Source organism: Coffea eugenioides, chromosome 7 (genome assembly GCF_003713205.1).
Source record: "Coffea eugenioides isolate CCC68of chromosome 7, Ceug_1.0, whole genome shotgun sequence".
Taxonomy (NCBI): Eukaryota; Viridiplantae; Streptophyta; class Magnoliopsida; order Gentianales; family Rubiaceae; genus Coffea; species Coffea eugenioides.
Genome location: NC_040041.1, coordinates 3,436,808 through 3,449,928, shown reverse-complemented (window position 1 = coordinate 3,449,928; position 13,121 = coordinate 3,436,808). Strand labels below are relative to the sequence as shown.

The following is a 13,121-nucleotide window of genomic DNA, read 5'->3' as shown; positions in this document are numbered from 1 at the left end:
GAATTAAATAATCAAAAGAATTGATGGGTAGCAAAATAATTTTTCAAAAAAAAAGAAAGAGGGGTAGTAGTATATGTTTGTTATTTTAATTACACTAATTGACTAATGAGATTTTGCCGTGACACTCTGTTTAAAGATTGGAATTTGCTTAACCAGTTTCATGAACTCATACGTATGTACACAAAAAATCTTGTCAAAACAAAATTGATTGAAACCATACATGGGTTTGACAATTCATGCAGTATATAAGGTAGGATTTCTAATTGTCAAAAGTATGCAAGCCATGAATGCTAATAGGACCTCAATTAGCAGCCACTACGATTAAGATTTTTTTTGGCACGGCTAGAAAAACGTAAAAGAAAAATAGAAAAGGGGGAGGAGACTAATAAAGTTTAAATTTTAGCCAAATTGTAAACTCCTGTATTATCTTAATTGTCCATGATACTCAATTTTACACTCAAAACTAACATTTATATAATTTTGGGCATATTAAACAAATCAAAAAATAAGAAATACTCGTCAGTAAATCATTCAAGGTAGTTTTATAGATGGTATAGATAGATAGACAGATAATATGCAGCCAGTTATGTCCCGCTCGCGGATTGACTAAACAGTGATCAAAACCAGAAACAATTCGAAGAGTTGTGCCAACTTTGCAAAAGGACCCACTTTAATCCTGAATTGGTGAACACTGAAACCATGATCTATGGGCAAATATTTTTTTTCAATGGAGCCAAAACATGGCTGTAAATACTTCAAAGACTTGTATTATGAGACACCACAGGAAAAGCAATTCTAGTGACCTGCATGAGAAACTTTAGAACAAATCAGGGTCCTGTATCAGGGATCTTAAAAGGTTATTTAGCGCTAAGCACAGCCATTTTCACAGACCTATCCGCAGCACTCTTCTCGGCCAAACCCTCTGCTTTTCTTCTTACACTGGCAATCATTCCTGCAATTGTCTGCCTTGTAGCAGCTATTTTGCTTCGCGAAATCCCACCTACAGCCAATGATGCAAAAGATCAGTCAGTTATTTTTCACTTCTTTAATGTTGTTGCTATGATTATAGCACTTTATCTATTAGCCTACGACATCTCTGGCAGCCATGCATGGGCATCTTATTTCTTCAATTTTTGCTGCTGGCCTGTTATTCCTGCTTGCTATCCCGTTATTTGTCCCAGTCTACTTCATCGTTGCAAAACCAACTTCAGTTGTAGATGTTGAAGGGCCAGCAAGCGAATTTCTATTGCCCCAAAATGAGGAGAGTGGTGCAATAGTGGAGGAAGCTAATGAGGATAAGAAGCATCAGCCTGTTATTGGGGAGGATCACACCATTGTTGAGGCAATGCGCACCTCTGATTCTTGGATACTGTTCGTATCATTCCTTTTGGAGTGGGGACTGGAATGTGCGTGCTTAACAACCTTGGACAGATGGGACAAGCGTTAGGATACAATGATGTCTCCATTTTCATTTCTCTCACCAGCATTTGGGGATTTTTTGGTCGTATTATTTCAGGCATGGCATCAGAATACTGTATCGAGTATGTTATCATTATGATCTAACATTTGCATTTGTTAGGGAATTGATAATTTTTTTTTTTCAAATTTCTATGTTCTTCTTTAGTCTGAACCGAGTTCATCTTTGTTTAATTTTTGCAGGAAAAAGGCAACACCGAGGCCAATGTGGAATGCCGTATCTCAGATTCTAATGGCTGCTGGATGTGTAGTGATGGCCGTTGCATTTCCTGGATCTCTCTATATAGGTTCTATTTTGGTGGGGATATATTACGGAGTGCGTTTGGCCATTACGGTTCCGGTTGCATCAGAGTTATTTGGGTTAAAATATTACGGTCTCTTATACAACATTCTGATGTTGAATCTCCCTCTTGGTTCTTTCCTCTTCTCTGGCCTTCTTGCTGGTTATTTGTATGATGCTCAGGCTACTACTTCCATCGATCGAGTTGGAAACTCTTGCCTTGGGCCACATTGTTACAGGCTTGTGTTCATCATAATGGCCACCACTTGTGTATTTGGATTCGGCTTGGATATGTTGCTTGCTCTGAGGACGAAAAATCTCTATCTGAAGATTCATGAGATAAAGAAGTTCAATAAATATAATGCCAGGAGTACCTCGTCAATGTAAATGCTAATTATTGTGTATATGTATCACTGATGCCTCCAATGGAGTGCCAATTCTTGGAATCAATGTTTACAGAATTGAAGATGTTAGGCATTGTTCTGACTCTTCATGCTTGGACACGTAAGTCAGACGCATTTCAGCGGGTCATAACAGTTCTTAAATCTCAGTCGAAATTATTTCCATCTTCTGATATTTCAGTATAGAATTAAACTGCGTTGTACCCATGGTTCAAAGACTTGGCCGAGACCGAGACAACTCAGACGAGTAGTCACCGGAATCGGGCTTTCCATTCCGATATTGAAACGAAATGACTCCGAGATAATTTATTACTGAGAACTCGGCCGAGACGTTTTCGAAACAGATAGAAACGGCCGAATCGCCCCGAGTCAACTCTAATTTTTATTATTTTTGTTTATCATTTTTTTACAATTTTTAAAATATTAAATGTTTTAAAAATTTGTATCTCGTCGAAGCCGCGATCGATATGCCAAAACCGATGTGGAACGGTCCGGGCCACGACCGCGAGCGCGCCTTTGAAATGAATCAGATGAAAGAGTGTTGATTATACCTTAAACTGCGTTATATTTGAGACTTGCATCTGTACGTTAACCATTGCAAGTGTTAGATGAACATTGTCACCGCTAATACTGCAGTCTTGATTAGTTCTGATTTTCTTTGCAGCAGTTTCCCTCGGGGAACATGCACCTCATCTATCATATAGTATAAAATGATGAATGTTCTTAGTCCTGCTTTGCTTTTCTTCCATTGATGATGCATGATTTCTTACTAAACACATAATTCATGCATAAACGGGTGCATTTGCTTCTGGCTTCTGACAGGAATATAGCAATCTTGCTGGTAATGAACATGTGAATAAAGGGAAAACTAAGTATTGCGAAAGTATAAAATCAGTTTTTTAGCTAAGCTTTAGCTTTGATTTGTATAAAATTGACTCCAGCTGCTGCTATCACATTCCAATCTTCGTCCCGAAGAAAGACCAAAACTAAGTAATATACGGATACACAGTGTGTGGGCTACAGGTAGCAAGGGGTTTGCCACAAAGTCCTCTATTTCCAGAATAAGAGCTCTTTGGAAAATTAATTAGAGGCTCACCAATAGGAATTTGTCCAGAAAGAAGATTATCTGATAGGTTCAACTCTTTGAGTTTTGTCAATTTCAAAAACCCATCTGGTATTCTGCCTGTAAACAGATTATTCTGCAGCTCTAGACTCACCAAAATGCTTGCATTTGCTAATGATTCTGGCAGGACAGAGTCAAACCGATTATAACTCAAATCCAAAGTCTGCAGCGATTGCAGTTTTCCGACACTTGTTGGCACTTTACCATGGAGAAAGTTATGTGATAAATTGAGGTACTGAATCCCCTGTTGCGTTCCCATGTCAGCCTGCTCAATATCATTTGAGAAGCTGTTATCAGAAAGATCAATATAAGTCAATCCTCCACTGCTTTGCATTTGAAATACCAGATTTAGAGGACCCCATAACCTATTTGAGTGAAGATCCAGCACCCCTAAGCGTCCAAGCTTGGTAACTGTATCGGGAATCTTGGAAGCAAGGGAATTTTGGGAGAGGTTCAAAAGGTAAAGACTAGTGAAGCTCCCAATCCATGCAGGTATGCTCCCAGTAATATGGTTATCTGATAAGTCCAATTCTTGCAATATGCTTGCAGGTCTTTCCAAGTATCCAGGAATTTCACCCTGTATTCCACATCCAGCCAAGTGAAGCTGAAACAGTGATGGCAACTCCACAAGCCAAGTTGGGATGGATGACAAATTCAAATGGTTGAATGACAGGTCAAGTAGTTGAAGATTTGTGAGAGTAGACATCTCCAAAGGAAGTGGTCCTTGAATCATGTTGTAAGAGAGATCCAGAAACTGAAGCTGAGAGAGCAGTCCAATAGTTCTTGGTAGTTTACCAGAGAACCTGTTTCTGCTGAGATACAACATTGTCAATGCTTTTAAATCGCTAAAATTGGAATGGATAGGCCCCTCAATCTGATTATTGTCAAGAATGACTCTTTGAAGTGATTTCAGGTGCCCAAAAAACAAAGGTAGCCTGCCTGTCAGATGATTGTCATTTAGGCGTAGAAAGGCGAGGGAAGACATCTGACCGGGGCTTGAAGGAAATGGTATCTCTCCCTCAAGCTGGTTGTTGCCAAGGAAGATGCTTGAAATGGAATTTAGCTTGTTCATGGAGAAAGGAATTCCCCCAGTCAAGAAGTTGTTTGATAGATCAAGCTCTTTGAGAGCCCGCAAGTTACCAATATTATTTGGAATATGACCAGTTAGGAAGTTTTCCTGAAGAGTCAAGCTCTCCAAATCTGTCAAATTTTCCATAGAATCAGGTATAGAACCAGAAAATTTGTTCGAGCTAAGATCGAGGCTTTTAAGACTCCTGAGACTTCCGAGGCTGAAAGGAAGAGAACCAGAAAAGTAGTTCTCTTTCAGACACAATTCTTCAAGTTTAGGTAGCTTACCAATGCTATCTGGTATTGGACCACTAAGCTTGTTGGTGTCAAGCAACAGCTTTCGGAGCTTTGTGAGATTTCCTATCAGCGGAGGAATCTGCCCTTTGAGCTCAAGAACTTCGCCAAGATCAAGAACTTCCAGAGAGCTCAGAAGTGCAATGGAAGGAGATAGCTGGCCGTCCATGACTGTTTGTGCTGGAGCATCATACAAGGTGAGGAGACCTGGAAGATTCAATTCTATGACTCTACCAGTGCTATTGTCACACAAAATGCCTTCCCATTTGCAGCAATCAGTACTCCCATTCCATTTCTCTAGCCTGAATGAAGTATCATAGCGGATCCCAGCCTTGAAATCAGTCAAGGCCTTGAGGTCATTGGGGTGGCAAGTTTCACCACCAGTAGTTACAATGAAAATCACCATCAGGACTAAAATTATCTTGGAACACATAATTTCTGAATAGAACTGAGAAGGATGCGATGAGATTTTCAGTCTGATCAAATCCTTTGTTGGGTCGTTATCTTCGGAAAAGATCCTAGGAAACAAGTAAATTTTAATTAAAAACAATAGACATTTCCTTACGCGGCAAAGTACAAATGTGGAAAAGAATCAATATTGGTCAAAGAGTCATGAATGCTGTCCTGAATCAAGTTTCTTTTTCTCTTTACAGTTTGTATTTCTGAAAAGCATACCACTGTTTTTTTTTTTTTTTATCAATAACTTTTTATCTTCTTTTGAGAGGGACTAACTTTAATCTTGCAAAAAGACTCTCTGATTAAAAGCACGACTTCAAAGTCCAAAGGGGTTCCATCTGTCATATTTTTAATGAAAAGTTACACTCTGCTGATTTAATTTACTGATACTCTGCTGTGTCTGCAGTGTTCTAATGCGCCAGAGAACATTCCCCTGGAAACAGCATGGCCATTCTACTGGCTTAACAATCAAGACAGAGAAAAACTGGGATATGAATGTTTCCTGGAAAATTGACAAATTTGACGTCCTTATTTGCCTCTCGTAGAACCGGTAACTTCAATTTTTGTAGATATTGATATAGTTTTCAGGCATTTTATCATTATTGTGCATTCCTAGGATCCTTTGCCTTTTTCCTAGATACAATTGTTATATAAAATGTACACAAATATGTAGTAAGCAGCAAAATATCAACAAAATTACCTTTCACCACTGTCGCCAAATATGCCTCTTTTCTCTGTCTCCTTCTTCTCTATAATAGCATAGCATAACAAAGAAAGCTAGCTTATGTCTTACCAGAAAAAAACATGGAATAGGTGGATTATTACCTCCTATTTACATAGGCCAGACTCTTAGTGGCAAGTATCATATTCCTAGGTTTCCTTCCATCAAAAAAAATGTTACCGTAAATCATAATTGAGAACAATGTTTTTGAGTAATTGATTGAAATATCTACAAAAGAAGCCAAGTAATCATCATTAATAGGGAGATACTAATCAATCGTTGATAAATATTAATCAATTAATTAGAATATCAATCATGGATTACAATATCTAAACAGAGGCAAGTCTTATAACATTTTCCCGAATGATGATATGGATGGTAACTCTGTGGCGCAAAATGCAAAAACGCCAAGAAAATCTGACTTGTTCGAATTAGGTTTGTAAATATCTCGAGCATTCATGAAGGGCGTGGGAGCATCTGAAAAAATTAGTACTTACTAGTTAGTTAGTTTTCAAGAAACAAGACGTGCAGTTTAGAGCTACTTCGTTTTCGTCCCAAAGATCCAACCAAGATCAAGAAAGAAATTCAGTAATTAACCCCAAAAAATATTTATAAAAAAAAAAAAAGCAGTCGATCTTTTTTATCCTTTTCACGAGAGAGGGTCAAAGACTACAGTAAATAAAATTAATGGCCATTGAGGATGACCATTCCGACTCGCCCATAACGAACTCAACCCTTTATTATTTAGGACGGGTCGCCACCAGTTTTAGTCACCTCGGCTGGACATCGCATGTGGATAATCGAGGTGACTCCCACATCCACCGGTACCTCATATCGGTGCTGTGCTTGATACGACATCCGAGGTCTTATCGGAAAACCTGACACCTACATTACGGACAAGACATCTGACGGGACCTGTCTACTGCTACGTCCTGTCAAATCAAATTGAACATGTTCAATCCCTGCCAAGTCCTAAGAAGTTGAAGCCTACTATTCCTTCCTCCAACTTGTCCCTGTAAATACTACTCTCTCTCATTCAGAAAAGGAGGAGAAAAAGTAAGAATTCCACTATTTCTACTCCCATTATTTATTTCCCAGTGAACTAACTTAATCATTGGAGGTGATCCGGGGGAAAAAGCCCCGTCCAGTGCAGAAAAAGGACGTCACAAAATCACCTCGCTCCGAAAGAGAACGTATTAGGTCAGTTCGGCTTGACCAATCTTCAGCCATGATATGTGATTAGTACGAATGCCTCCAGTTAATTCCATGGGACTGGAGACTGGACTGATGAAACAATTTTGCAGAATTAAATGGTAACATATAATTGGTAGCAATTGCGACGGCTTCCATGATGCTAGCAATAGACCTAATGGGAGGTTGCTAAGGGAGTACAAACGTTTCTTGTTACAACGTAGTAAAAGGAATAGGGCAATTAATTAACAGCGAAATCGTGCTTAGTTAATAAACCCTTTTAAATGGTGATAATTAGTTAGTTAATTACCCATTTATTCTCCATAAGAAAATCTGTGCAGCTATGGAAGCCAATACTACTGCCGACAAAATCTCAGAGCCAAATGCTTCGTCCCTGCGATGGGGAATCCTTCGTCGAGCCCTCCTGCGCAGACATTCATCTTCACCAGGTAGGTCCTTAACCTCCAACCACCCCCCGCCCCCTTTCCCTCTTTTCTTCTCCCAAAAAAAAAAAGAAAAGAAAAACAAAGGAAAAGGAATTAAGTCGAAAGTTGAAAAAAAGAAAGATGCTTTTCCATTTATTGGTTATTGGGCTGCAAAAACTGAATCTTGAATTTGTTGGCGCTGAGAAACCTTGCAGATGAGCAATCAGAACTGGATCAAAACCGGGTATCCAGAAAGGCGAGTCGCGGGTTCAATTTGATTGCTTACCATGTTATAGATGACCCATCCGAAGAAAAGTCGGATACTTCAACCTCAAAAAATCAATTCGGCAGCTCAAGAGTTGCTTGCTTTTCTTATAAATTGCCTATTCATCATAATTCTCTCAACATTCTTCTATAGTAAGCTCATACTCTGGAACTTTAATTTAGTCAATTCATTTCTGTATTGGTTGCAGGTGTGCTTCCAACTTTTATTTAAATTCACAATTTTGTTCTTCTTCCGGAAAAAAAAAGATTTTTTGGCTGAAAAATTGGGCTGGCAGATAGTTTTAATTGATCCTTGATCAATTTTAGCAGTGGTTTTTGTTTCATTGGCCACCAAAAAAAAAGGAAAAAAAAAGCAGTCGACTATATTTATGTTGCTTGACAATACTTGAAACTGAATGCAGTCAGAGAGTGGATGCTGATGGTGCTAATCTAAATGATTTTGAAGTGTGTAATAGACACAATATTGACAACACAGGACTTGTTTGTAAGTTCCCCCGCTCTTATTATTTCTTGTACTCCTTTTTAATACAGAGGAGTTTTATATTAGTGAGGGGTTAGTAGTTTGCTTCTCTTTTTCCTTGTGCAGTCAATTTGTTGGTTGCATTTCCTGACCTGGAAACGATGTTAAGAAACATTCTCATGTTTGATGAGAGAGGAAAAGTTCGTTCGGGTCCTATCTATTTTATTTTGGATATGACAAGCGAAACCAACAAATAGACATGTTATTTGATGCCACTTGGGGTGCAGCAGTAAGATTATTGCGTGCAAAAAACTTTTTAGAGGTTATAAAGTAAAAGCCTAGTTATAGAGAATAAGCCTATGTCCTTGATCAGTCTCCATGCAAATCCTTGTCAGTGATCAGAAATGTGATGTGATGCATAAATAATCAACTTTAGTTGTTCACATTTAAATTTTTGTTGAATTGGAGCTAATTAAGGATACAATGCATTTCTGGTGGTTTCAAGGATTCAATTAGTTCATCAATTTTGTTGAAGTCTTTTCGGAGTCACAATAATAAGCTTCATGTTTTGGATAAGTTTTTTACAATGTAGGCTTTAAGTGCTATATGGTAATGATGTTCATGTGAACTGTTGCAGTGAAATATTTTTCTGTCTTGAACTTTAATAGTCTAAGTCACTTCTCCACTTCATAAATGACTTCTGCTTATCTCCCTCAGTGAAATGATTAGAGTCTTGCAAGCAGTACATCATTTCCAAACTACTACTAATTAGTTGAATAGGTTTGGCAATCTTGATATTCTTGTAGTAGTTTGCATGTACAGTGTTCTAACCTTCTTGTGCAACAGGTCAGTGGCCATCAGAAGATGTCCTTGCTTACTATTGCTTGTCAAATGCTGATAAGTTCAGGTTTGTTAGATATCTTATTTCATGTCCATCTTTTTTATCTTTTGCTACCATCATGTAATTCTGTGTATTCTCTCTTTTCATTTCATCTAATCTACTTTGTTAGGTGTAAGAAAGTAATAGAACTGGGATCAGGTTATGGCTTAGCTGGCTTAGTTATTGCTGCGGTGACACAAGCGACAGAAGTCATCATATCAGATGGAAACCCTCAAGTTTTCAATTGTATCCTGTTGATTTCTTCTTGTTAGAGATGTGGAACAAATCTTTATGCATTAGGTTGGCTGTGCCTCTGGCTTGTCTGCCCCAGTTCAAAATTTTATTTGGCTTTTTGTGATTAGTCATCATCAAGTTGAATAGGGTATATGACTAGCTACTGCAAATTCATCTGCTCTGTGCTTTCATGATTGTAAATTTGAAGTTATTGTATTAACTTGCCTGTGTAACTGGTTCCATGCTATTATGGCTTGCAGCACAACTAAAATTTCTGTTATTCCCACCTAAATGTCGCCTCAATGCTTTACACATGTTCTGCTGAATGTGGGTTTCTTAACATCTAGATATCCAGCGTAGTATTGATGCCAATTCCGGTGCATTTGGTGATTCAATCGTGAAACCAATGGTGCTGCACTGGAATCATGACAAGCTGGAAGACTTTTCCAACAGCTTTGACATTATTGTGGCGAGTGACTGGTAATAAATTTTAATTGGATATCTGCCATGAAATTTTCAGTTGGATGCTTGTCTTTACTTCAAGTCCTTCATTTGGAAGTGAACCGTATAATTCTTTCTGAACCTGCAGAAGCCATGGACAATTTAGAATTCTTAACAGGTGAATCGGTTTAATCAGAATCATATTTGGCGATCTTGACATTTTGTTCTGTGTCTCAAGTGACATATGGAGACTGGAACAACATTCAAGCGCTTATCTCATTGAATGAGATCATTATTTTTAGAACTCTGGGTTGGCTCTTGAGCATGCCAGAAGCTTTTTCCATGTTATTCGAATGCCTAAAAGCATGCAAATCATGTTTGCACTGCCTAGGTTTTCTTACCTCAACACTATGCTAAGCTCGAGTAGAGCATTTTGGCTTGTGATGGCAGCAAATACTGAGTGATATGTTCATGCTACTGCACTATTTTAAGGTAATTTTCTTGTTCATTAAGTTTTTATTTGCCATTCTTGCAGCACTTTTTTCAGAGAATTCCACAAAGATCTTGCTCGAACTATCAGAACCTTGTTAAGAAAAGAGAAGCCTTCTGAAGCCATACTTTTCAGCCCCAGAAGAGGTGATTCGCTGGACAAGTTTATACTGGAAATAGAGGATAGTGGCTTGCATTATAACATTATTGAGATGTATGATTCAGAAGTTTGGAGGCGTCATCAGAAATTTGTGGAAGGTGATGACTCCTGGCCCAACTATGAGAAGGATCATTGCTATCCTCTTTTGGTCAATATAACTCAGTGAAACTTGTGGGTCATTTTCACCGTTGGCTGAGAGCTCTTTATATAGTTATTGTACCCAAGGAGCTGTATGCACTTGAAGCTAATCTATCAAACTTTTTTTGAAACTATAGTCATCAGGTTGACCCACATGATTGGTTGTGTTCTTGGCTGCTCTTGCTTTTGTACGCAACGCATTATTTTCTGTGCTTAAGAAAGTTTTCTTCAAGACCTTACAGATTTGCTAGGTGTATGACTAAATTCAAGCTGTCTTGAATTTGAGAAATTACTTCTATTGCCATCGGGTGAGAATACAAAACAGGATTGTAGTAATATCGCATGCGATTAATTTCATAAAATTGGTCCAAACTAGCTCATCGGAAAAAACCTTTGTCGTTGACGTTTGCTTCACTTTCTTCATCGTCTATTTTCTGTGTTCCTTAAAATTTTGTAGACCTTGATGACAACTATATGTTTTTAGCAACTAAACTAATCTAAAAAGGCTTTGTACTCCAACCCGATGTTTTCGCAAATATGAAGAGGCTTTTGTACTAAAATAAATTGGATCTTGCTCCCAAAAAAAAAAAAGAAAGGTTTGTCATAACTAGAGGTACAAACGAGTCAAGTTGAGTCGAGTTTCGACTTAATCGAGTCGAGTCTCAACATAATTTTACTTTGAACTGACCAAGCTCGAGTCCAACTCGAGCTGTTCGATTCATTTGCGAACCTAAACATAACGTCCTGTTGTATAATGCGTGAGGAAGTTATTATGCTAGCCGAACATCGTTCTCTGAGCTTTGGCAGGTCGATTCTCTCCTCTGATATGTGGTTACTAGAATTTTATCAACAATTCAACATCAATCAAAGACTCGGCTGGTCCTGCCACCCGTTGTAGTAGTAGAAAATTTGAAACAAGCTACACCGTCTAAAATGGTACCACTAGTCGTCTTCTTCCTCTTATCTCAAACCTAAAGTAGGCTGCTTTCTTTCTTTTCTTGGCCGGTGAAGTGTCCCCTCCAGTCCCCCCACGCTATATATTGCAGAATAAGTAGGAACTGTGTCTTCTTGCAAATAAACAAATCAAAGTGTTTGCACAGAATCTCTCACACCCTCCAAAGAAAACAAAAAACAGTAGTGTAGTATGCTAATTAGTCATCAACACCAATAATTCTAGCATAAAGAGCTCATTTCGCTCTCTGAAAATACACACATAATTGGAGGTTTTGGCGCAACATGATCAAAGGGTACATTTCATGTTTAAATCATGCAGATGCTGGCTGGGCTAGCTTTGGCCCTGCTTGTCGTCATTCCCGATGCACTTTCGCACACTGAAAACAACACGGCACATTCAATCTCGATCGCACCAGTTGTATTTCTGTATGCAAAATGGTTCTTCTCTTTGGACCCCTCTACTCGAACTCATCATTTCACGTTATCGTTTGGATAGCTTTAGGCCACAAAATTGGATACTGCAATCGTCTGGAGGTCACATTTCTTGTTATAGACCAAGAACTCATCGACAGTCTAATTTAATACTGGTACAAATTAACAACCAGCTGAGAAAATTGACAACCAGATGTTAAATACTCCCACTAGCCAATTGTCCGTAACACAGCCTAGTGGACGTTTTATTATCCAGCACAGTGGAGGGCTTAAAGGCCAGTACTTTTGCCCAGTTGGTCTTCAGATGATTTTGAATGTTCAGAAAAGTCACCTTCAAGAATTGTTATTGTGTTGAGCCATTAAAGATTTGCTTCTTAATCGTAACAAATTCGAAACATATATATATATATATATAGAATTGAGAACATTCTCTTTTTAATAAGGCCAATAATTGTTGTGATGCGCAGCAGGTCTAACTATTCTTTGCTCTAAAATCATTGGCATAAGAAGTAAAGTAGTAGCATCAACTAGCAGCGAACCCTTTCTTCTGTATGCAATCTTATCTACACACTGATTAGTGACTGATAGCATGATTGCATCGTTGATTGCATTTTGGATTTACTGCCCTTTCTCTCTTTAACATAAGATTCTTTTTCAGATATGGATATGGGCAGCCTTGTTTGGACAGTCATTTTCCGCCGAAAAATTGCATCGTTTTCCGTTATCACATTTTTCTATTACTTTTTTTCCTCATATATATTAAATCGCTACAGTAATTTTTCTATAAAAAATCTTAGAAAATGCAATCCAAACACAACATACTCTTTTACGACTGGTAAAGGCCAGAGCGGGCATAGTCCATGATATTTGGCTTCCTAGGCCGAAGTATATAATTCGACATCTTTTTTTTTTATATAGAAAAGATGATTTCATTCAAATAAATCTGTAGTGATGATAGAAAATACATCAAACAAACATGATACAAACACATATAAATTTGAAATCAATAGATATGGCAGATCTAAAAAAATAATATAAATAAAAATAAAATTGATACTTCTATATATCTTTCGTCCACACAAAATCTCACACCTTGTACACACAAAATCTCACAATTTCTTGAAATATCTCTCCACATCGATGCCAAATTTTAACGCATGCCATTTAAATCGAGCACTATTTTTTTTCCCTGTTAGCGTGTCACACTTCTATC

The 13,121-nt window shown here is 38.0% G+C and overlaps 2 protein-coding genes and 1 pseudogene across 3 annotated transcripts; 2 read left to right on the top strand and 1 right to left on the bottom strand.

Annotated features, from left to right (window-relative positions):
* Window positions 1-220: 220 nt before the first annotated feature.
* LOC113777980 lies at window positions 221-2,143 on the top strand (annotated as a pseudogene).
* Window positions 2,144-3,078: 935 nt separating this feature from the next.
* Window positions 3,079-5,139, bottom strand: LOC113778476 (LRR receptor-like serine/threonine-protein kinase FLS2). Of its 2 annotated transcripts, XM_027323897.1 has the most exons (2): window positions 4,637-5,139; window positions 3,079-4,480 (listed from the first exon to the last, which is right to left on the bottom strand). In XM_027323897.1, exons 1-2 carry the CDS (start codon window positions 5,073-5,075, stop codon window positions 3,144-3,146), a joined length of 1,776 nt encoding a protein of 591 aa, XP_027179698.1. In that variant the 5' UTR covers window positions 5,076-5,139; the 3' UTR covers window positions 3,079-3,143. The 2 variants fall into 2 exon arrangements, with proteins under 2 accessions (XP_027179698.1, XP_027179697.1); XM_027323896.1 differs by having other exon boundaries at window positions 3,079-5,139.
* Window positions 5,140-7,072: 1,933 nt separating this feature from the next.
* On the top strand, window positions 7,073-10,766 carry LOC113778235 (calmodulin-lysine N-methyltransferase). The gene is made up of 7 exons (XM_027323560.1): window positions 7,073-7,459; window positions 7,651-7,852; window positions 8,122-8,204; window positions 9,027-9,087; window positions 9,191-9,306; window positions 9,642-9,774; window positions 10,271-10,766. Exons 1-7 carry the CDS (start codon window positions 7,354-7,356, stop codon window positions 10,548-10,550), a joined length of 981 nt encoding a protein of 326 aa, XP_027179361.1. The 5' UTR covers window positions 7,073-7,353; the 3' UTR covers window positions 10,551-10,766.
* Window positions 10,767-13,121: the final 2,355 nt, after the last annotated feature.